This window comes from Bufo bufo, chromosome 2, assembly GCF_905171765.1.
Source record: "Bufo bufo chromosome 2, aBufBuf1.1, whole genome shotgun sequence".
NCBI classification, from domain to species: domain Eukaryota; kingdom Metazoa; phylum Chordata; class Amphibia; order Anura; family Bufonidae; genus Bufo; species Bufo bufo.
The window spans coordinates 201324248-201350237 of record NC_053390.1 but is presented as its reverse complement, the minus strand read 5'-3'; the positions used below and the strand labels follow the sequence as shown (position 1 = coordinate 201350237).

Here is a 25990-nt window from a genome sequence, read left to right as displayed (position 1 = left end):
GGAGGGGCTGGATGCCGGCAACTGCTGTTGGAATCGCGGCGGGGCCCGATGCAGTCATTGTACTCTTACACCGGATCCCGCCGCTCACAGCAGTCTTCATATCTAAACTGTAATTATCCTTAACCTCTTGGTAATGTTAGTTAAATTACCGCTATCCCGTGTACTAGTACTTACTATCAAACTGCTGTAGCACTCAGGGCGGCCGGCAGTGTAACGCCACTTACTCACAACACACACCTGCTCCTCCCAGTTTATTAATGGAGCAGGCGGAGCAGGCGCGTGACGTGAGTGAGTGACGTTACGCTGCCAGCCGCCCTGTATGCTACGGGAGTTTGATAGTAAGTACTAGTACACGGGATAGCGCTACTTTAACTAACGTTACCAAGAGGTTAAGGATGATTACAGTTTAGATATGAAGACTGCTGTGAGCGGGCCCTGTGTATTGGGGGACACTGTTATGAGGGGGATCTGTGGATGACACATATATAGCAGTGTCATCCACAGATCCCCCCATAACAGTGCCATCCACAGATCCCCCTCCCATAACAGTGCCATCCAGAGATCCCCCTCCCCATAACAGTGCCATCCACAAATCCCACCCCATAACAGTGCCATCAACAGATCCACCCATAACAGTGTCATCCACAGATCCCCATAACAGTGCCATCCACAGATCCCCCCATAACAGTGTCATCCACAGATCCCCTCCATAACAGTGTCATCCACAGATCCCCCATAATAGTGTCATCCACAGACCACCATTAGTTCAAAACCCACCAAAAGCACACCTTTTGGTTTAAAATATTTCTTTCTTATTTTCCTCCTCAAAAACCTAGGTGCGTCTTATAGGGCGAAAAATATGGTAAGTTAGTCTTTAGACACATTTTGGGGACCTGTCCCCCTCTTCAGTAGCAATCAATCTCTTTTTTATGCAAATTTGCATAAGCCTAGATGAAGAGACTGTTATTGCTACTGAAGAGGGGGACAGGTCCCCAAAATACGTCTAGCAGAAATCTCTAGTTTAAAGACTAAGTTACATATTTTTGCAATTGATTTTATTCTGAAGAGTCACCTGAAACAGTAAATCAAATTATGTACAGTTAAAGAATAACTGTCGTATTTTTTATTTATTTTTTGGAGTATTGGATTGTGGTGATTAATATCACCTTGGTGGTCTTATTTCCACTTTTCACTGTGTATTCAATTACCCCTTAATTCCACATTTTTGTTCCCTGTACTGCCTATTTTTACCTATGCTTAAAATAGGGTTGCTAGGCATGGTCCGTCTATCTGTTGATAGAAGGAGCACGCTGCGTGCAAGGTCACATTACTGACAGCCAGGGACTGTAAGTAAATGATTAAAGCCAGGTCCTCCCCAGCAGCTGATAACAGTGCCTAGGCTGTGTGCACTTTTCCCTGTCCCTGCGCTTGGCAGACGCTCCCTCACTCAGCAGAGCTGGAGAATGCAGAGTTGAAGCAGCGCACAACAGGGAAGGGAGATCTGCCATCTGCTCAGTGTATAAATGAAAGCAACATGTGGTAAGAGGACCCCTTTGTGCTGCAGGAGATTAACCCTTTAGGGGGGAGGGCTCTGGTTACTGACACTTTTGGGGGGCTATTGTTACTGGCTAGTGAGGGCAGGCGGGATTAGCCTCAGGGTGAGGGCAGTGGCGGCCATCTTAACTGAATAGTGAAATTGCAGTTTTATGCAGACTGGTTGCTAAGGGCTGAATCTTAATAAATATGGGGTAAGTCAGTCTAATAGTAACTGATTCTGGAATATCATGTTATTAGTAACTACATATATGAAAATTGAAATTAGGGTCTAAATGTGACAGTTATCCTTTAAGACTGTGTTTACATAGTAGAAATTTTATTCTACTTCTGTGTCATTAGGAGAACTGTAAGCAGTTTGCCAACAGTTAGTCCAGCTTTAGGAAGGACCATCCAACAAATTTGCATAAAAAAGATGCTTCTGGCTGTCTCTTTGGGTCATTCTTGGTTTAAATGTCTTACGATTTGGGATTCAGATCTTAAAGGGGTTTTCTAAGCTTTTTTTAAAAAATCCTGGAGTTTTATCCCCTGTGGATTAAACATTGTTTTTGTCAGTACTTACCCTTCTGACACACCACCGACGGTGCCATCTCCACTGCATTCAGACTGGCTGTGGGCTCTTCCACTCAAGTCTCAACCAGATGTGTTCCAGAGTCTTCCTGTCTGACTACATGTAAAGTATGTGCAGCTGAACAGAAAGACTCGAAAACACATCTGGCCAGCATCTGAGAGGAAAAACCCGCAGGCACTCTGAACACAGCAAAAACGGCAGCACAAAGGATAGGTAAGTACCAAGGAAACTTTTTTTACCCACAAGTGAGAAGACTCTAAAATTTTATTAAAAAGCTTCAAGAAATCCATTAAGCAGTTGAATATAAGTCCTTTGTTATACTGTTACATTTACAATATAATGCTGAATGCAGATTGTTAATAAAAAAAAAAAGTATAAAAACAAGTAAAACTTGTACTACGTGAAGGCAGAATAATGTACCAAAATGGCCAAGTTAGGTAACTAAATAGTCATTCAATCATGGGGGGATAACAGTGCACTAATGAAAGCAATACATATGTCTCCATCTATTTCCTTGTGCCAACTACCGTTGTTCTGCATAAATTATGATTACCTGTGTTTGATGGAGTTTCCCAGATCTCTACGAGGAATCTGTGGGGACCAGCGAGGCACTGACAGTGTGTCTGAAAGCAATAAACCAACACAAGGTTAAGAGCAATAACAACCAGCAACCTATTTGTAGCTTCATCACAACATTAACATTTTTTATATCATAGTCTGGGATACATTATATTACCGATCCAGTATTGGACTAGGGTTCCTTGAGCCCACCAGAAGAGCCCACCATTTTCCTAAAATGGCTGCTGCACGTGTTAGGACATGGAGCAAGGAACTCTGGATCACCCACAATGCCATGCATGCAAACAATCAGCAGCCAGCCAGCCCTGTGATGTCACAGCCCTATAAATAGCCTCAGCCATCTTAGATTCAGCCATTTTCCAGTGTACTTAGTGCAGAGAGAGACGTCAGCAGGCGCTAGGGACAGTGGTAGAAAAGACTTTAAAACTTTTATTTTGCTGTATAGAAGTTCAGGAAAAGGATAGGAAGGAATAATTCCACAGTATTAAAGCAGAACAGGGTTCAGTAGGGGAGTTTACAACCTGGGTAATAGGAATATTCCTATTACACCTTGCTGCACTGACTGGGGATCCAAATTGCCATTATACAGCTCTGTAATTCCAGCAAACAGTTCTTGTTATTGGGGTGCAAGTGCTGTTTGATACAGCCATTAACAGGGTTTATTACAAGGAAATATTTCTATGTCTTATTTGCCCTTGTGCGGGGCAGTTATGTTCTAAAGCATTTTTTGGCTTGTATTAGTGGGGGGGGAAAGGCTTATTAGCCGTTGTGTGGTGAAGTGAGAAAATTACTGCACTTTTTGGCATGTATTAGTGGCAAAAATATATATTATTTGCTGTTCAGCGGTGCAGTTATATGTTCTAAAGCCCTTTTTGGCGTGTATCAGTGGCACAAAAAAAAGTATTTGCCATTGTGTGGTGAAGTGAGAAAATTACAGCCTTTTTTGGCGTGTATTAGTGGCAAAAAAAAATATATTATTTGCCGTTCAGCAGTGCAGTTATAAGTTCTAAAGCCTTTTGTCTAGTGTATAAGTGGAATAAAGTAAAAGCCTATTTGCCATTCAGTGGTGCAGTTATATGTTCTAAAGCCCTTTCTGGTGTGTATTAGTGGCAAAAAAATATATATTATTTGCCGTTCAGCGGTGCAGTTATATGTTCTAAAGCACTTTTTGTCGTGCATTAGTGGCACAAAAAAAAAGTATTTGTCGTTCTGTGGTGAAGTGAGAAAATTACAGCCCTTTTTGGGTTGTATTAGTGGCAAAAAATATATATTTGCCGTTCAATGGTGCAGTTATGTGTTCTAAAACCCTTTTTGGTGTGTATTAGTGGCAAACATTATATGTTAGTTGCTGTTCAGCGGTGCAGTTATTTGTTTTAAAGCCCTTTTTGGCATGTATTAGTGGCAAAAAATATATATTATTTGCCTTCTGAGGTGCAGTTATATGTTCCAAAGCATTTTGTGACATATACAAGTGGAAAAAAGTAAGGGCTATTTCCCGTTTAACGGTGCAGTTATATGTTCTAAAGTCCTTTTTGGCATGTATTAGTGGCAAACTAATATATATTATTTGCCGTTCTGCAGTGCAGTTATATGTTCTAAAGCCTTTTGTGGCGTGTATAAGTGAAAAAAGTAAAGGCTTTTTTGACGTTCAGTGGTGCAGTTATATGTTCTAAAGCCCTTTTTGGAGTGTATTAGTGCTAAAAAAATATATATTTTTTGCCGTTCTGCTGTGCAGTTATATGTTCTAAAGCCTTTTGTAGCATGTATAAGTGGAAAGAAGTAAGGTCAAATTTGCCTTTCAGCAGTGAGGTTATATGTTCTAAAGCATTTTGTGGTGTGTATAAGTGGAAAAAAGTAAGGGCTTATTTGCCGTTCAGCAGTGTAGTTATATATTCTAATGCCTTTTGTGGCGTGTATAAGTGGAAAAAAGTAAGGGCCTATTTGCCGTTCATCGGTGCAGTTATATGTTCTAAAGCCTTTTGTGGCGTGTATAAGAGGAAAAAATAAGGGACTATTTGCCATTCAGCGGTGCAGTTATATTTTCTAAAGCCTTCTTTGGCGTGTATTAGTGGGATAATAAAAGGGCTTATTAGCCGTTGTGTGGTGAAGTGAGAAATTTACTGACTTTTTTGGGGGTGTATAAATTTCCTTTTTTATTTATTTATTTGATCTAACAGTGTCAGACAGAGAAGTGCCAGGCCCTGCACAAGGGAGTGGCAGAGGCCTAAATGTTTCTGGCGCAGGCACAGGTCGCAGCAGAATAAGGGGGCGTGGCAGCAGGAGTCGCAGCAAGAGGCCTGAGCTCCCGGTGTCATTTAGCGGTCGTGTCTTCACCAGCAACCCATCGATTCTTGAATGGTTGACTCGGTCATCCACTTCGTCCTAAGTGACATCAGACACCCCCAGCCAAGAGTCGGTGGGTTCGTCAGACACCAACCCTTAGTTCATATGGACCGGTAAGGCAGGCCCTGTGCCCTCACCTATCCTCAACCTGCCTCTGTCCTTTTCTGTTTCCCTGGCCACGCTTTACCTTCTGCCCACAGATTCTACAAATGGCCATGTTCACCTCCTCACCTATCCTCAACCTGCCTCTGTCCTTTTCTATTCCCTGGCCACGCTTCACCTTCTGCCCACAGATTCTACAAATGGCCATGTTCACCTCCTCCGGCAGCTTCACAAAAAACCTGCCACACCGCTGAGTAGGTGAATTTACCCCAACACTCCGCACTGACTGACTGCTATCACCGCTGCTTCCGTGAACCCCTGCACCACTACTTTCGGCTACTTTGCCAGTAGCTGCTGACTGTCCTCTAGTAGCTCGTCATCGCTGTATAGTGGAGCTGAGCCACAGCATATAATACTTGGTCTGGCTGAGGGAACAGAAAAGGAAAGAGGCAGGTTGAGGATGGTGAGGGCACAGGGCCCCTGCTACCGGTCCATATGAACTAAGGGTTGTGTCTGACGAACCACCGACTCTTGGCTGGGGGTGATCTGATGGTCACTTAGGACGAAGTGGTATGTCCGAGTCAACCATTCCAGATCGATGGGTGCTGGTAATGACCTGACCGCTAATTGACACCGGGAGCCTCAGGCCTCTTGCTGCGACTCCTGCTGCCACGCCCCCTTATTCTGCTGCGACCTGTGCCTGCGCCAGAAACATTTAGGCCTCTACCACTCCCTTGTGCAGGGCCTGGCACTTCTCTGTCTGACACTGTTAGATCAAATAAATAAATAAAAAGGAAATTAATACACCCCCAAAAAAGTCAGTAAATTTCTCACTTCACCACACAACGGCTAATAAGCCCTTTTATTTTCTCACTAATACACGCCAAAGAAGGCTTTAGAAAATATAACTTCACCGCTGAATGGCAAATAGTCCCTTATTTTTTCCTCTTATACACGCCACAAAAGGCTTTAGAACATATAACTGCACCGATGAACGGCAAATAGGCCCTTACTTTTTTCCACTTATACACGCCACAAAAGGCATTTGAATGTGTTAATGCAGGGTCACTAATACACGCCAAAGAAGGTTTTAGAAAATATAACTGCACCTCTGAATGGCAAATAGTCCCTTATTTTTTCCTCTTATACACGCCACAAAAGGCTTTAGAACATATAACTGCACCGATGAACGGCAAATAGGCCCTTACTTTTTTCCACTTATACACGCCACAAAAGGCATTAGAATGTGTTGATGCAGGGTCACTAATACACGCCAAAGAAGGCTTTAGAAAATATAACTGCACCGCTGAATGGCAAATAGTCCCTTATTTTTTCCTCTTATACACGCCACAAAAGGCTTTAGAACATATAACTGCTCCGATGAACGGCAAATAGGCCCTTACTTTTTTCAACTTATACACGCCACAAAAGGCATTAGAATATATAACTACACTGCTGAACGGCAAATAAGCCCTTACTTTTTTCCACTTATACACGCCACAAAATGCTTTAGAACATACTCTGTGGCCTCCTGATGCTCCTGCCACCTCCACACTGTCATTGTGCCACCCTGTGGCCTCCTCCTGATGCTGCTGCTGTTACCTCCACACTCTGTCAATGTGCCACTCTGTGGCCTCCTGATGCTTCTGCCACCTCCACACTGTCATTGTGCCACTCTGTGGACTCCTGATGCTGCTGCCACCTCCACACTGTCATTGTGCCACCCTGTGGCTTCCTCCTGATGCTGCTGCTGCCACCTCCACACTCTGTCATTGTGCCACTCTGTGGCCTCCTCCTACTGATGCTGCTGCCACCTCCAGACTCTGTCATTGGGCCACTCTGTGGTCTCCCCATGCTGCTTCCACCTCACTACTATGTCATAGGGCCACTCTGTGGACTTCTCATGCTGTTCCCACTCTCCCCACTTTGTGACTGGGCCACCATTTTGCCTTTTGGCCGGGCTGACATAATCATTTATTTGACCCTTTTTCTGATCTGTCAGAAGGAAGGAAAAAATAAGACGCACAACGGATCCTGTCTATGTAACAGCTGTAAGGCCTGCATGATATGGTTCCTATTTTGCATCAGAATTGGCTTATGATTTGGTAGCCAAAAGCAGGAGTGGGTACAAAACACAGAAGACATGCAAATATTCTATTCACATGTCATCTCTGTTTTGGATCCACTCCTGTTTTATTTTAGCTTTAGCAATACTGATAGATTACTGACCAAATGCTGACTGAGTAAAGGCGGATGCTCCACAGACGAGATCCGTTTTTTGGGGGTTATTGTTCTGACGGATCAGAGGAAGGGCAAAATAATCTGTGACGTCAACACAAACTTACTGCTGACACCCACTCTACTCTGTCGGGGGGCCTCTACTTGTATAAGCGTTTAATAGAACAGGTTTTGTAGAAATCTATGTGGAATCAGTGAATTGGTGTAAAAGGAGTGCGCTCTTTCATGCTATAGTACGATCTTGGGCCTCTGCACGGTTCTTTATACGTGGTGCTAACATTGACCTGTAAGGCCTAGTTCACACTTGAGTTATTTGGTCAGTTTTGGCCCCGTAACTGCCCAAATAAGTGTGTAGTGATTCTAAGAGTGACGCCTGTCATCTACATGTCATACGCACAGTATTGTTTCACTACCACAGCAGACTCCCTATGCATGTTACTGCAAGGCACAGTGTTCTACACCACTATAAAGGCTCTCTGCAGCCAGAAAATAGCAGTTGTTTAACGCGATTCGCCACAAATAAACTCGAATTGAACCAAATTTTTTCAGAAAATTCGTCGAACCGGCCGAATCAAATTTTTGAGAAATTCACTCATCTCTATCAATAATGTCTAGTAGGTTTTGATTAAAAGAAATAGATCCTAATAGCAAGTGATTGGTTCCAAAGGCAGCTCCAAATGGGATTTTTTTCTCCTGAACCTTTGGACCCACTATGGTATCAGAGCAACCGGAGGATCTTCTGGTACTCTCCTCACTATAGGCTTCCATAAACAACAAGATGCAGTCTGCTTATGGATCTCAGGGCAATCACAGGGAACTGGAAATTGTTTTATTTTGAGATCACTGACAGTACAGCATGCTATTAATAAGCATAAATTAGAAGGTTGTTAATTGTGAAATATATCAAAACAACATCAAAACCAAAATATTTTACATTGCAAATGTATCTAATATGTAAGAAATCAAATACCAACAAAGCAAGTAATATGAAATTCACAAGCAGCTAACAGTTAATTTAAACTCTTATTTCAATATATCTTTGTCCGCCAAAATAATGCATGTCCATGGTTGCATCTTTGAAATCAGAGTGAATACTGCAAGAGCATATACATCCAAACAGCTGAACCAGTTCAATTTTTCAACATATCTCCCAAGAAATTAGGATCATTTTTCTCATTTAAGCAAAACCACAAAAAAAAGATATGAACTATATAAAGTTTTCTGTTTTTTGTAGAACTGAAGGTGCATGATATACATATAAAATACATAATTGTCTCAGTCTTCTTCAACACAGGACAGGACATAAACTGCCTGTTACAGTTAGGGGTGCTAGAGTTAAAGAGGTTGTTCAGGGTTAAAAAAAAACATGGCTGCTTTCTTTCAAAAACAGAGCCACACCTGTCCACAGGTCATGTCTGGTAATGTTTTATAGCCTTATTCACTTTAAAGAGAACCTGTTACTTGATGTAAGATGCCTAAACCACCATCATCAAGCTGTTAGTTTCTGCATTATGTGGAAAACAAACTTATATTGTAATTCACGCTATATCGTCATAGGATTGGGGAAGGTGACACTATCCTGAAGAGTCACACAAAGTCCGGTCTTCAAACTCTACCTACCAGCTTGATTGACATCCCCCTCCCTCCTCCAAGTCTTGGATGCACTATTGACTTGTTCATGAGCAGTACAGCGAGGTGTACTCCACAGGCATGTACACCTTGGAAGAAGCCAGAGTACACCTTGGAAGAGTCAATGGGATGTAAATTAAGGTGAAAGGGAGAGTTTGAAGACTGGACTGCATGACTCTTCAGGATACTACAGTATGGGGATCTTCCTCATATCTGTGCTACTGCATTCCATAGAGGGTGAAGGAACTCAGATGTCTCCAACTTCCTTGAAAGGTATGATTAAAAAAGTCAGAACAAAAGCAGACCATCCTAAGATCTAACCAATAAATAAGAGATGGAACGCACATATAAACTGGATGTAAGGGAAACAATTTTGCATTATATGAGCCAAACTTAACCTGACATATAGCCAAGTTTTCACAGAAAGATCCAAAGGCCTGGTGCTTTACTCCTAGACAGGGGCGTAGCTAAAGGCTCATGGGCCCTGGTTCAAGAGTTCAGCTTAGGTCCCCCTTCCCTCAGAGGGAGGAAAGCACATAGCCTTCATGCTGCCTGAGGCAAAAATTGAAAAGGCACCTCCCCCCTATGCCAAATTCTCGACCTGACCCTTTCCCTTCCCATCCAGAGGTGTAACTTGACCAGCATGCACTTTATATAATACCGGTGTCTTCGTATGTACCAGAAGGGTCCTCGGTCCCCTTAGGCTCCTGGGCCCGGTAGCGACTGCTACTTCTGCACCTCTATATCTACGCCCCTGCTCCTAGCAAGGAAGAGATAACACTTGTCCATGTCCAGCTGGTTGAACTATGTATATTATTCTTCCATCCACAAGGGAAATTTGAGCAAAATTACTCAGTTGGAAACTGAACCAGAGTCAGTGGGGAGTGACCGCAGAATATAACCTGCACAGCACGAAGGATTGTTATGGGTTTAATTACAGATCTTTCTTCTGAACATATCAGACAAAGCACTGGGACGGAGGTAATGACCTGAGCTTTGCTGCTAAGGTCTGTTTCAGTTTCAGAGGTCAACAAAGAATGTTGACAATACTCTGAATATATGCATAGCTCAACTGATACATGCATCTCTGTTAATCACCAAGTGTCTCAAACATTTTGTGAGTTCTCCAAGACAATGATCAATAGATTCAATTAATGCAAGCAAATTTCTGAAATACTGAAAACATGAGAGTCTCCTGTCATCTCACAAGACAGCAAAGAGAAAGTGACCAGTTATACTAGTCCAACCTCAAATGATATAGAACGTGATTAGAACTAGACGAGCTAATCTTTGAGAAAAAACGTCATCAACTCTCTTTTATGGCTTTTATGACATCTTATTTTATCTGCATGATTTGCATTCATGATTCACTTTCTATGCATAGGATATACATAAAGCTGTTTCTGGAGCTATCATTATACCAAACATCCAATGTAACAAATTTCTGGAGAGTTCGGGGTTACTTTAAAAACAATAATCTGTCCACAGGTAAATGCTCTATTTCTTTTATGACAGGCATAATGGGAGTATGTTCCTTTGATCTACTTTTGGTAGATTTGTTCATAGGACATAGAAGCCTGAAAGAATTTTGATATTCTGTGATGTAATTCCACTGCACCATAGGACTTCTTTTAGTAGGTCAACCAATTCTGTCAAATTGGGTTGTCAACTTTGAAAAATCCCTACTAGTTGGTCCCTTGACAAAAAGCTGATCTCAAAGTGAACCCAACTGAGACCCCCAACTACCAGGTGTAATTTGCGGGAAAAAGGATAGGGAACAACAATGGGGACACTGGGACCGCCATGATCAAGAGAAAAGGGTCCTAGATAGGGGACAGTTCTAAAGCTTGCCATACACTTTTTTACGTGTCTATCACATGGGGAATTGAGTATCACATAGTGCTCATTCAAATCAAAGGATTGTCTGTGTAATGCAGGACAGGTATTCCAGAGTGAGAGATGTTCTTTCTATCCAACTGCCACTCTGGCCAAGAAATGAGGAATCTGAATAGAGGACCCCCTCTTAACTCAGAATCCTATAAGAAGGTATACCATTTTGTTTAACTGGACAAACCCTTTAAGGAATCTATCACTATTAGGCCTAGCCCTGTTATATATATATATATATATATACACTCACCTAAAGAATTATTAGGAACACCTGTTCTATTTCTCATTAATGCAATTATCTAGTTAACCAATCACATGGCAGTTGCTTCAATGCATTTAGGGATGTGGTCCTGGTCAAGACAATCTCCTGAACTCCAAACTGAATGTCAGAATGGGAAAGAAAGGTGAGTTAAGCAATTTTGAGCATGGCATGGTTGTTGGTGCCAGACGGGCCGGTCTGAGTATTTCACAATCTGCTCAGTTACTGGGATTTTCACGCACAACCATTTCTAGGGTTTACAAAGAATGGTGTGAAAAGGGAAAAACATCCAATATGCGGCAGTCCTGTGGGCTAAAATGCTTTATGGATGCTAGAGGTCAGAGGAGAATGGGCCGACTGATTCAAGCTGATAGAAGAGCAACGTTGACTGAAATAACGACTCGTTACAACCGAGGTATGCAGCAAAGCATTTGTGAAGCCACAACACGCACAACCTTGAGGCGGATGGGCTACAACAGCAGAAGACCCCACCGGGTACCACTCATCTGCACTACAAATAGGAAAAAGAGGCTACAATTTGCACGAGCTCACCAAAATTAAACTGTTGAAGACTGGAAAAATGTTGCCTGGTCTGATGAGTCTCGATTTCTGTTGAGACATTCAAATGGTAGAGTCCGAATTTGGCGTAAACAGAATGAGAACATGTATCCATCCTCTGATAGCTACTTCCAGCAGGATAATGCACCATGTCACAAAGCTCGAATCATTTCAAATTGGTTTCTTGAACATGACAATGAGTTCACTGTACTAAAATGGCCCCCACAGTCACCAGATCTCAACCCAATAGAGCATCTTTGGAATGTGGTGGAACGGGAGCTTCGTGCCCTGGATGTGCATCCCTCAAATCTCCATCAACTGCAAGATGCTATCCTATCAATATGGGCCAACATTTCTAAAGAATGCTATCAGCACCTTGTTGAATCAATGCCACGTAGAATTAAGGCAGTTCTGAAGGCAAAGGGGGGTCCAACACCGTATTAGTATGGTGTTCCTAATAATTCTTTAGGTGAGTGTATATGGTATATATGTATATATATACACTCACATTTTTCCAGTCTTCCTACAGTCCAATTTTGGTGAGCTCGTGCAAATTGTAGCCTCTTTTTCCTATTTGTAGTGGAGATGAGTGGTACCCGGTGGGGTCTTCTGTTGTTGTAGCCCATCCGCCTCAAGGTTGTGCGTGTTGTGGCTTCACAAATGCTTTGCTGCATACCTCGGTTGTAACGAGTGGTTATTTCAGTCAACGTTGCTCTTCTATCAGCTTGAATCAGTCGGCCCATTCTCCTCTGACCTCTAGCATCCACAAGCCATTTTTGCCGACAGGACTGCCGCATACTGGATGTTTTTCCCTTTTCACACTATTCTTTGTAAACCCTAGAAATGGTTGTGCGTGAAAATCCCAGTAACTGAGTAGATTGCGAAATACTCAGACCGGCCCGTCTGGCACCAACAACCATGCCACGCTCAAAATTGCTTAAATCACCTTTCTTTCCCATTCTGACATTCAGTTTGGAGTTCAGGAAATTGTCTTGACCAGGACCACACCCCTAAATGCATTGAAGCAACTGCCATGTGATTGGTTGACTAGATAATTGCATTAATGAGAAATAGAACAGGTGTTCCTAATAATTCTTTAGGTGACTGTGTATATATATATATATATATATATATATATATATATATATACAAGCTCAGTTTATATTTCATATATTATGTTTATTTTCCATTAATAAGAGAGGGAGGAAATATTGTTGTTTTTCCTTTACCCTTATCTCCCAGAAAAAACTAAAGATATATACTGCATAAACATGCTAGGGTGAAGTTCTGGATAATTAAAAAATTGTCTAGCAAAAAATTCAGGGTGACCAATCTGACCTAAAAGGGGATGTGCCAGACTATATCTTAGGAAGTCAGGGATCTCAGTTTTATTTTAAAAACTTCATATCATCATGGGAGGTTTGAATGAATGGTAAAAACTAAATAAAACATAAAAAAATATGAAAAATTAAAATAAGGGTCAAGCAAGCAGGAGTCATAAAGCAAAGCATTTACATATCAGAGATATCAGTAGTTCTACATTGAAAGACTCCAAGAAAAATGCAGCTCTTGGCACGTGTCCTAACTGTATTCCATAAAAATTTAATTATAGGATGTTGTCTTCTCAGCTGTTTTATCCCCAGTAAGATGGAAAAGAAGAAAGAAGTAGAGCTGGAAATATATTAAACAAGAGGTATCGGTGAAATAAGAACAAATAAGAAAAAATAATATGGGCATTTGAGGGTTAAAGGGTTAAATAGGTTAAGGAAGATGGCCAACTGGTCTTAGTGATGATGCTTGCATGTACAGCATTGGACTGCATGTAGATGTACATGATGTCATCACTGTGGGACAAGTAAACAAAGACTGGCACAACTGTAGTGTTGGGCAGCGTAAGATTTAACAGGTGAGTATAGGCTATTTTTTATTGTAACACACTCCCTGCTGTTAGACATATTTTTATACATTCCCAGACAACCCCTAATATATTTAGTGAAGTTTTCTGGAATAATACCTTGAAATATATGGCATTTTATTTGAAAGCCACATATATGAAGCTCTGTCTCACTTTATCCCAAGATGCCCAAAGGGGCATGAACCCTGGCAGAGCCTTATCGATAATGTTTTTGAAGTCATTTTTAGCATCATACATTGCCAAAAGGAAGCCAATCTGCCTATTTTTGAAATGTGGATGGTACCCAGAGGAATCCCACACAAATACGGGGAGAACATACAAACTCCATGCAGATGTTGCCCCTGATCGGATTTGAACTTAGGAGCCCAGCGCTTTAAGGCGCCAGTGCTAACCACTGAGCTACTGCAAGCTTCAAGTCTTTGAAAGGATAACAAGGTATTAATACTAAATAAAATTCATGGATGTAGTGAGTTTGCAGTGTTGTTTAAAAACCTTGTCCTCATGGTTAGAAAATCTATACAGGTATATACCGTATATATCAGTGGACTTGCAGTTGGCTGATGAATAGACACCAGAGTGTTGTTGTTAATGGTGCGCAATCTGAGGAGAGACAAGTTACAAGTGGTGTACCTCAAGGGTCTGTCCTGGGTCCTATTCTTTTTAATATTTTTGTAGGCAACATAGGAGACGTTTTGGTAACAAAGGTATGTATCAGGGTAGATATTCCTGGAGGCATTAGTAACGTGGAAAAAGATTTAGCTTCTCTGGATAAATGATCCAAACAATAGAAACTGCAGTTCAATGTGTCCAAATGTAAAAGAATGCACTTGGTGAGAAGGAACCCTCTGTCAGACTATCATATTGGAAGTTTTGTGTTAGTTAAGACTTCAGAAGAGAAGGATCTAGAGATCCTGATATCAGACAGTCAATATGAGTGCACAGTCAGAAGATGCTGATGTGATCCCACTGTATATTATTTCTAAATAGTCCATGTATTGAACAGCATAATCATATTTCTATACTTGGTTGTAAAAATATTAGACTTTGCAAGGATAACAGTTTAAAGTGAAAAAAAAGATAAAAGAGCCCCTTCCAGTTCTCTGTTTACCACTGTTTATCCCCTCAATAATATATCTGGCGATACACAACCAGTTATATTTCTTTAAGTTTAAAAATGAGATACCTCCCCATTTCTATATTTGTAATCACTTAGCTTAAACCCTATGAGGAGAAGAACACTTTTAGCCACAGCATTCATCATATCCTAAATTCTGCAGCATGTCAAGCTTCAGGTGTACGGTATGTATATACAGCACGCTATGTACAATTCACATCCTATCACAGTGCGGCACTAGTAAGAGAAAGGTGATGGCACTATTATCATAAGTGACAGCCAAGTAAACCTCTCAGTGACAGGTGACAAGTCCACATTTACCTTCCATGCATTGGGAGGTAGATGCTGAGAGACAGCTTCAGCCATCACCCTGATCCTCTTGTTATGGTTATCAGCCTGGGGCAGAGGGGACACACATTATGCAAATAAAAAATGTAGCTATAGGAAGATGGTCTTTCGTATATGACACCACGTTGCCCATCAAGTGACAGGTGACAATTACGCAGTTTAAAGCGTGCACTTGATGACATATATATGGCGGCTACAAACCAATAAAAATGGTATTTTCGTCTATTCAAATTGGATTTCTATGACAGAAAGTGAAAAGAAAAATTTCCTAAATTGAAGCTTGCGTCTGGAAGTGTTCAAAGCTAGTAACTAGCTGAAGCCATAAACAACAGGTAAGAAGCAAATCCAGTGCAAAGTAAATCAACACCTTCAAACAAAGCAAAATAATTGATCAGGGCAAATCTGCTGCAACAGCAAGGAAATACATGGCAGCACCCTGAGAGAACTACGTTTTATGCAAAGATATATTATTTTTCTTTCATTACTGGGATATTTACTGTACTTCTAAATATGAGGTTCTTTGCGCACATTTTGATTAAATTGTGTGAGTTCCAGAAGACTTCTCTCAGATGGGTCCCAACACTATACAATGTTCTGCACACCAAGCGACTTGCCTCATCTCTTGAGCCTAGGCCTACAAAATGAACCAATGAGAGGTAGAAACAAGCTAATTAAAGCAGCCTTGAACAGGTGGGGGTTGTGCAAAACCAAGATGGAGACATTCTCCTCCCAGGGACATGCACAGATCTCATAGGGCCCCATTGCAAAACTCTAAGTCTCCCTCGCCCCCACCCAGTTTCCCAGTACATTTGCATTAAACACACCCAGGGAAGAGAGAACACAAAACACGATGCCTCAGATTTCTGTTAAATTTATGAATTTATTTTTAACTGGGAAAAATATTAGTTAACTCACTTTATTCCACTTCTATGTTGGAAACGTGGAAAAAGTGTTTCAGAAATATGGTGCTCAGTCTGAACACCATATTTTCTAATGTGTTAAAGCCTTACACTTGGCATAAACACATTGATGAATCTCCCATACAGCTAGCTCTATGACTGATGCTTCCGTCATACAGAGTACTATAAAACTGTTTGCATGAAACCACCAGTAGAGGGAGCTTATGCATAGGAATTCATACGGTTATCATTGACTGCAATGGAAGCTGTAAAAATCTATTTTGAGCTCCTATAATGGTGGCTATGTGTTTTTATGTTAGGAACAGAAGACGGAGATTAATGCTCATCCCACCTCTGTCCGGGCCCCAAAGCAGTCGCGTGGTCTGCCTCCCTGGAAGGTATGTCACTGTCTCCACTTCCACATGTATAGGTACACTGCTTAGTGTTGAGATCCAGGTGAGGATGCCTTGTCGTGGCAGGCGGTCTCACAAAATTTTAACAAAACGTGTAAGTATAGTAAATATTGGAATAATACAATAAAAATATCACAATTATCTTTGTGCCCACAGTGCCCACCTTTACATTTGCTTCACAGCCAATACTGTAACTATTTGAAGAACGGTATGCCCATGACTAGATTATTTAACTCTTCATGAGTAAAATATATGATGTAGTCATATTTACCTGTCTCTTATGCACCAAGATGAATGATATCAGCACTTTGTGTCAGATATGTTTAGTAGGTAAGTACTAAAGAGTTAACTTTTAAACCTAAAGATCTTGTACAATTATTAATGCTATTACACCAACAGTATTTTCCATTGACTTATATGGTGATGGACTTGCCTGGCGGCATTGCACAGACTGAAAGATGGCTCTGCAGCTTGCAATTCATAACCAAAGGACACGTTCCACACGCACACAAAAAAAAAGAAGAAAAACGGGACCACACTACAAGTTGACTCTCTAGTCCAGAAGCTGCTGAAAGACTGTACGGCTTTTACCAGTAAATATGTTTTTTACAGCGTAGACTGCAAATCCTAAACAAGTATTAGGGTTGGTTAAACAGCTTAGGCTACTTTCACATCTGCACTTTGTATTTCCAGTTTTGAGATCAAAACCAGAGCAAAATTATTCAGTTCAATTTAATACATCAGGATGCATCCAGTCCGTTCAGATGCGGTTGTATTAAATTGAAACTGAGCAAACCGGACTCATCACTAAAAACAATGTAAGTCAATGTGTGACTAATCCGGGTTTTTTTAGGATCCGAAAAAATTGATCCAGCACCATTGACTTACATTGTTTTTAGTGCTGGATCCGGTTTGCTCCGTTTTGCAGTCAGCACCGCCTTTAACAACGCCCAGCTAGTTTATAGCTCCTCCCACCAGCTAGTTACATAGACACTCCACTATCACTTCCCCCAGCAACACCCAACCAGTTTATAGCTCCTCCCACTCAGCTAGTTACATAGACACTCCCCTATCACTGCCTCTAACAACACCCAGCTAGTTTATTGCTCCTCCCACCAGCTAGTTACATAGACACTCCACTATCACTTCCCCCAGCAACACCCAACCAGTTTATAGCTCCTCCCACCAGCTAGTTACATAGACACTCCCCTATCACTGCCCCTAAGGGTCCATTCACACATCCGCAAAATGGGTCAGCATCCGTTCCGCAATTTTGCAGAACAGGTGCAGACCCATTCATTTTCACTGGGGCCGGAATGTGCTGTCCGCATCCATACTTCCAGATATGCACATCCGTTCCGCAAAAAAATAGAACATGTCCTATTCTTGTCCGCGGACAAGAAAAGGCATTTTCTATGAGCGTGCCGGCGATGTGCGGTCGGCGATGTGCGGTCTGCAAAATGCGGAATGCACATTGCCGATGCCGGTGTCCGTAAACTAGCTGGGTGTTGTTAGGGGCAGTGATAGGGGAGTGTCTATGTAACTAGCTGGTGGGAGGAGCTATAACCTAGCTGGGTGTTGTTAGGGTTAGTGATAGGGGAGTATCTATGTAACTAGCTGGTGGGAGGAGCTATAAACCAGCTGGGTGTTGTTAGGGTTAGTGATAGGGGAGTATCTATGTAACTAGCTGGGTGGGAGGAGCTATAAACTAGCTGGGTGTTGTTATGGGCAGTGATAGGGGAGTGTCTATGTAACTAGCTGGGTGGGAGGAGCTATAACCTAGCTGGGTGTTGTTAGGGTTAGTGATAGGGGAGTGTCTATGTAACTAACTGGGTGGGAGGAGCTATAAACTAGCTGGGTGTTGTTAGGGGCAGTGATAGGGGAGTGTCTATGTAACTAGCTGGGTGGGAGGAGCTATAACCTAGCTGGGTGTTGTTAGGGTTAGTGATAGGGCAGTGTCTATGTAACTAGCTGGGTGGGAGGAGCTATAAACTAGCTGGGTGTTGTTAGGGGCAGTGATAGGGGAGTGTCTATGTAACTAGCTGGGTGGGAGGAGCTATAACCTAGCTGGGTGTTGTTAGGGTTAGTGATAGGGGAGTGTCTATGTAACTAGCTGGGTGGGAGGAGCTATAAACTAGCTGGGTCTTGTTAGGGGCAGTGATAGGGGAGTGTCTATGTAACTAGCTGGGTGGGAGGAGCTATAAACTAGCTGGGTGTTGTTAGGGGCAGTGATAGGGGAGTGTCTATGTAACTAGCTGGGTGGGAGGAACTATAACCTAGCTGGGTGTTGTTAGGGTTAGTGATAGGGGAGTGTCTATGTAACTAGATGGGTGGGAGAAGCTATAACCTAGCTGGGTGTTGTTGGGGTTAGTGATAGGGGAGTGTCTATGTAACTAGCTGGGTGGGAGGAGCTATATACTAGCTGGTTGTTAGGGGGGAGTGTCTATGTAACTAGCTGGGTGGGAGGAGCTATAAACTAGGTAGGTGTTGGGGCAGTGATAGTAGAGTGTCTATGTAACTAGATGGGTGGGAGGAGCTATAAACTAGCTGGGTGTTGTTAGAGGCGGTTCTAGAGCTGTGGCAGAGAAAAGAGAAGTACAATTAAGAGAGTCCAAATTGAGAAAAAAAAGCACAGGGAGGATGTTCATGAGGTAAGCAACTACATGACCATATCTCTTAAAAACCATAGTAATCCCAGAAAACCCCTTTAAGGGTGGACATACACATAAGATAAATGTTGGCCGAACTCACAGATTTCGTTTGGACCGGCCGACTATACAAGGCTGGGATCACACAAATGTCAGCAATTTACACTGTTCTGCTCTGTTAGAGGATCATTAAATACCGTAACTGAACTGAATGGAGCCAAACAACCCTACTGCCTTAGTTTACCTTATCTTTGTGGCAGTCTGCTCTGTAGTTTGCACTTGTATCACTGAGGTCCTGAAGTTATGATTTCATAGGTTGCCCGCAGTTTGGACATCCAACACCAAAAGTGGGAGAGGAAAACCTTCAGGTAAAATCATACTAGCAGTGTTGAAGCCGTGTTGGTGTCGTCCCTTTTGATATTAGTTGAGACCTACCAGAATGATGCTACTGTGAAGTAGCAAATGGATTTACATTGTTTGGGGGTGTTTAGTAAGAGACACATGATCATTGTTGAAAAGTTTTTTTTTTTTACCAACAATAGAACTCTGTAAAATAATGAATGTAAGGACCACTACTTTTTTGGTTCCCTTTTGTAAAAAAAAATTATTAACGCTAGCAATAGCAAACACCAAGTAATGGACTTTTTCTGGGCAGCATTATGCCTTTAATAGCAGCTAAACTTCCCTAATCAGTCCTGCTAAGAGACAAATGATCCAAAAAGTTATACATCTTTAGAACTGACAGAAAGTGAGAAAAAAGTCTGAAGGGGATGCTGTCTTTGCAGGTCACAGGGATACTATCTTTAAGATAAACCTACTAAAATAAAAGTGTGCGCCTTTAGGAATGCTTCAAAGCTTTAGACTCCATTGTTGCAAAAATATTAAGAATAGTTCACAAAGCTGCTACTGTACGAGCATTGTCCTCTGTCTGAGAACACTTTTAGCAATGCTGCTTTTTTACCTTCATGTACTGTAGTTTTATGCTGTAAGTATGGTTTGTACAACCTAATAAACCACTAAGTAACAATTTTAGTCGTTCTACTAGAGTACTAATACAGCACTATACAATTGTGTACTGGAATATGCAAATTATGCATTTTCTTCCATTTGAATATGCTTTTGCATTACACACTTCTTAAGCAAGCCCTTCCATAGGTTTTCTAAGTGTCTACATGCATACAATACCTTGATTTAAAAATCAGCCTAGCCCAACAGTTTTATATCACTAGGTCACTAGGGGTTTCAGAAGCCAGACCCACACCAGCTTGACAGTTTTAACATACCCTGCCGCCACACAACAAATTTACACACTTGCAGAAACTGCAATTGTCAATACCAGTGTGCTGTGTGTCCGTATAAGGGGAGGGACATTTAATTGTGTCTCTGTCTTTTAATTACAGAAAAAAACACTTGTCTAGTAAATAGAAGAGTGGAAAATGAAAGACCCATGCCTCATCATCTGAAATTCCGAATGTGGGTAGCAGCACCAGCCATCCAGCCAGTAATAGTAGTAGTAGGCCACAATTCTGCCACATTATTATTGAGGACAAATGAGATTATATTGTTCACTGAATGTCTCACTCTTCCTCTCAGTACAAAAGAGGTGTTGTGGAGTCGTACTCACCAGAACTTATGGTCATCCGGAATGCATCAGCCTGCCTGGAGTCCAAGATCCATCAGGGCTCCTGAGTGTACAGTCCAATAAACAGTAATGGAGGCAGCATGTCCGTTACAAAAAAATCCCTTTATTGGGAGCCGCTTAAGTGAATCAATGTGCAGAAGGTTGTTACGTTTCGGCTAACACATAGCCTTTATGTTTAGCCTTTTATGTTTGATAAAGGCTATGTGTTAGCCGAAACGTAACAACCTTCTGCACGTTGATTCACTTAAGCGGCTCCCAATAAAGGGATTTTTTTGTACCGGACATGCTGCCTCCATTACTGTTTATTGGACTCTTCACTCTTCCTCTCAGTCACAGCAGGATGATGTGGATGTCACCTCAAAAGCATTTTACTTGCATTATCTCTGTCTTAACTGTCCCCTCCTAGTGGGGTGCCTTCTATCTTTCTAAAAAGAGACAACAAAACACAGTGTGCTATGGAAGATACCAAACATATTCTCTCTGTCGATTACTTGTGTGAGAACAATCAGCATTTGGACTGCCATAAGGATCAGGGAGAGGAGGGGGACCCCATGCATAGATGTGTTGTTAGTGTTAGTGGTGGCACTTGTAGTCAAAGTGGTGGTGGTAGGTGCACGGCCATACCAGCGCCACACAGCACAAGTTGTGGCTGTGAATGTCTGTATACTGCTACATTGTAACTGCTCCGATGAAATGTGTTGAGAGCGCACAGGGTTATGTAGTTAGCGGTTGTCCATTCGCTCATCAGGCAGGGACCAGCTAGTGGGTCAGGCAGAAATCACTGCCTCTATGGCGATATCGGTGGAGAGGGGAATATGGTTGGGAAGCATACGGTACACTGAGCCTCCTGTATACTTTGTCCATATACATACTATACATAACCACCACTGTTCCATACCCTTGTCTTCTGTCTGTCATTTTGTTTAACTCAAGAAAGATGGTGTATTGCACCCACAAAAAAAATCGCTGTAGGTCACCCAAGAATTAACAGCCAGATTTATGATTAGCTTTCTGTGTCGGGGTGCAAAGATGGTGTATTGCACCTACAAAAAGATTGCTGTAGGTCACCCACAGAATTAACAGCCAGATGTATGATTAGCTTTCTGTGTCAGGGGTGCAAAGATGGTATATTGCACCCACAAAAAAAAATCGCACTAACACTGTCCCTCACTTCAGCTGCCTGCTTTCTGTCCCTTCACTACTGAGAGCTGATGGGCGGTGCTACACGTGATCCAGCTTATATAGAGGCTGGGTCACATGATGCACCGGCCAATCACAGCCATTCCATTAGTAGGCATGGCTGTGATGGCTTCTAAGGGCACACGGCTTAAAAGTTTGTTGATTGGCTGCCCTGAAGCCTTTCAACAAGCTTTATTAAATGCGCGAACACCGAACTCGAACCCAAACTTTTCCGGCAAAGTTCGGGTTCGGGTCTGGGTCCCAAAAATCGTAAACTGGTTAAATATGCCTAGAATGGGTGTCACTCCACTTTTAGCGTTCCTTTAGGCAGTCATATATATACTTTTTTGGGACACACACCCTCTTATCTGAAAATCTGTGGAAAGTCTAGGTAGCAACATTGGCACTCAGGGAAACTACAGAGCAGGGAATCAGGAGGGGGCCAAAATGCCCACAATGACACATTACAGTCTGATAAAAGTGGTGGTGAGGGTGAGGATTATGATGATGATTGTGTGTTGGACTGGAGCTGGGTGCTGGAACAGGGTGCTGAGGAGGAGGAGGCAGTGACATCAGAAGAGGAGGGTGGAAATAAACTGCCAGGGCCAGATCTGCTTCTATAATACTCAGCTAGGAAACTGGTGATGCTGATGATACTGTGGCTGCAGACAAAAAACATGCTCAGCTGCAGCTAGCTCTGTGGCAGTGCGAGAGACTCCCATTTGGCACTTTTTCTCCACAGTGCCTGAAGACAAAAGCATTGCCATGTGCAAGGTCTGCAGGATTAAATAAACCATGGGCATACATAAACATAGGCACCATGGCTCTATAGCAGCACATGAAGCATTACCCGATCCAGTGGGAAAATAGAACTGGCCACCAACTGGCAGAACAAGATTTTCCTCATTCTCCCAATCTCCTTTGATGCAGCTAGGCAGTCCCCTAGACTACTCATACTTTGCTTTGTCGTCAGTTATCGACAATGGAATGTGTGTCCTGAAATCAACTGTACACACCCAGCAATCCAATGGTGTGCAAGCTTAACTCCCACCTGGCCAAGTTGCAGCAATGCAGTTGCTGTTGTACCACTTTGACTTTAGAGAATTGATGGTACTGCAGGAAGAACCAGGTAGAGTCCTATCTGGCCTGTGGTTTTTCTCCGATGCATACCATGTTCCCTGACTCCACGGAATTCTCGTGAGGCAAACTGGCCAGAATTGGCCAAGTTTTCTCTCTTTGTACTGTCCAACCTCCAGTGTCATCTCAGAGAGGGTTTTCAGCACAGCAGGTAGCGTTGTCACACCCAATCAGACAAAGTTGTCCTCCACTAGTGTCAGAATGTGGGGGGAGGGGAGGAACACCAGAATGACAACAGAAGGAAAATTACCAGAAACTAGGCCTCACGGCTAGGGAAAGGGAAAAGGTCACCACCTAGGAAACCCTAAACCTAGCCCTGACTCCTGTCAGTATGGATAGACCCTGAAGGTGGGAATATTCATGCACTGGAAACCTAGGCCCTAGTAACCCTGAATAGCCCTAGGAGTAGTGACAGGGTCTGAGATCACTGGTTCCTTCCAAGATGAACAAACCAGCGTCTCCCTGCAGCCTAGTAAACAACAAACAAATGGGAAAAACAAATTACAAAAGGGAAGTACACTTATCTTCAATAGAAAATGAATGAGCAGCAACACAGATGAGGAACACACACCAGCTCTTCCAACTCCATGCAGATAATATCAACCTCATGGTATGAAGTATGAGTCCAGACTAAATAGAGGAGCAGTAATGATCACAAGCTACACCTGAGACAAGAGGTGTGGTCATTACCAACAACAACACTGCAACAAGTGAAAACAGATAGGCTGTCAGATAACCTAACGTGCAGCCAGTCTCTCAGATCTTCTAACCTCTCTCACAGGAGGGACCATGACAGCTAGTGTACTAAATATGACTTTTGTCAAAATGAACAAGGTATGGATCTGTGAGGATTTTCACAGTTCTCCAGCAGAAGCCGATAAATAGATCTGCCATTGCTGATGGCAGCTATGGATCGCTGGCCCCATCATGCCACTATCTGCCTACCTACCATCATATTCTGTACCATATGGGAAGTGCTGCTGCTGCCACCATTGCAGCTTCTACACACTGCTGCTAATCACCCTATTACCACTTCCATTACCCCTAATGTCACTACTACTACTACCCCAACACAGCTGTCACTACTACTACTACTACTACTACCCCAACACAGCTACACACACACATCTACTGTCTTGTCTTTTCCATGTTGTGCTGCTGGTGCTACTATTGCTGCCATTATTACCCCTACATACCTTACCCTTTCTGCATCCACACTGTACTTCTACTGCTTCCAATTAAAATGGATAATTTTTCCAGGCAGGCTCGTTCAACTTCAGAACAAGCCACTATTTCTTATGACAATTAATACTTCTGTGTGTATAAATACAAGCAAGCATTTTGACCCATTTTTTGGACGTTTTTACAGAACAAGCCACTGTTTTTTTATGACATTAACATGTGTCTGTGTATGAACAGGGGCAGTTAAGGCATCATTTTTGGACATTTAGTACCAACAAGCAACAGTTTCTTTCCCATATTCCCATGTGTGTTTAAACACCATCTACCCCCAATTAGGAACATTTTTGGAAGGTTTCTAATATTAAAAAGCATAACATGCAATGGCGCAGTGTTTTTAAACAAGCTGTTTACTAACACCGTCAATCATGCGTTTATCCATAGCTACATATGTAACTCAGACATCATTTGCTATTGCTGTAATTGCATTAAACAGCTTAAAAGCGGGAGGTCATAGAGACGTAACAAAAATTTGTAAAATAAAAAAAAATTTAAAAAAAATTAAAACCTGAGCCCTAGGACACCTCAGAGTGTCATATACCATTTTTCAAGCCAATTCAAGCATATTTGATTCATGAAGAATCAAACTGATTTATTTGAAAAAATTGACAAATCGCACCATGCACATGAATTTGCATGAGGCCACATAATGTACCATACCAAAATAGAAAAACCTGTAAGTTCTAAATATACTGTTAAAGCTTATTTTCAAAAACTAGTGCATATTTCCCCTGACAGTCCAATAAACAAATTTTGCACTATTGTGACAGTGTCCTAATTAAATGGTAATGTCATATAAATTTTAGACACAAAATTTATCAAGGTAAATGAGTATATAATAAATGTAGTAATGCACTTTTAAATGCAGGTATAGTTAGTATAATAAGGAAAACAGGAGTGCAAATAGTATAAAATAGTGTTTGTCCTGATGTCTTTTGATTCACAAATTATTCTTCACCTTGTCAGGGCAGAGTTCAAACGTGTCATAAATTCTTGACAGGAAAATAAAATGCCAATCCATGCAATTTTGTCTGTGACCATGGAATTAAATGATCTGTTGTAGGAGCCGAGTTATTCCTGTATGTCAAGGGTTGCAAACATCAATCTGAGGATTGCAAGGAGCACCTGTCATTACATGAATGGAGAAGATCCAAAGACAACGGATTGATTTCAATTACATACAATAGTGATTTAAACTAAAATTTCTGTACAGGGTTTTACTAAAGCAAAATTAATATGGTGTATGTCCGGTGGTGAATATGGTACAGTATATGTGCAGTGGGGAAATTTAAGATGTTTATAAAGATGCAGTGAATTTTATTAGCATGGCAAAAATCATTTTGATTTATAGATCAGACATACTGTACAGTATTGCACAACGCCAAAAGCTGTGAGTATAAGGAAAAAGAGCAGTAAGACAAGTGGCCAACAACCATTTATTTTTCATGTATCAATCATTAGTCTGGGTTCACGCGCTCAATATATATATATATATATATATACAGTACAGACCAAAAGTTTGGACACACCTTCTCATTCAAAGAGTTTTCTTTATTTTCATGACTATGAAGGCATCAAAACTATGAATTAACACATGTGGAATTATACACATAACAAACAAGTGTGAAACAACTGAAAATATGTCATATTCTAGGCTCTTCAAAGTAGCCACCTTTTGCTTTGATTACTGCTTTGCACACTCTTGGCATTCTCTTGATGAGCTTCAAGAGGTA

The 25990-nt window shown here is 41.8% G+C and overlaps 1 protein-coding gene across 1 annotated transcript in view; it reads right to left on the bottom strand.

Moving 5' to 3' along the window:
* The window catches only part of KSR2 (kinase suppressor of ras 2), a 564921-nt gene that overhangs the window by 232003 nt on the left and 306928 nt on the right, over nucleotides 1-25990 (bottom strand). Inside the window, exon 6 of the mRNA XM_040416034.1 lies at nucleotides 2679-2748. Coding sequence (XP_040271968.1) covers nucleotides 2679-2748 — 70 coding nt within the window. The remainder of the gene's footprint in view (nucleotides 1-2678; nucleotides 2749-25990) is intronic.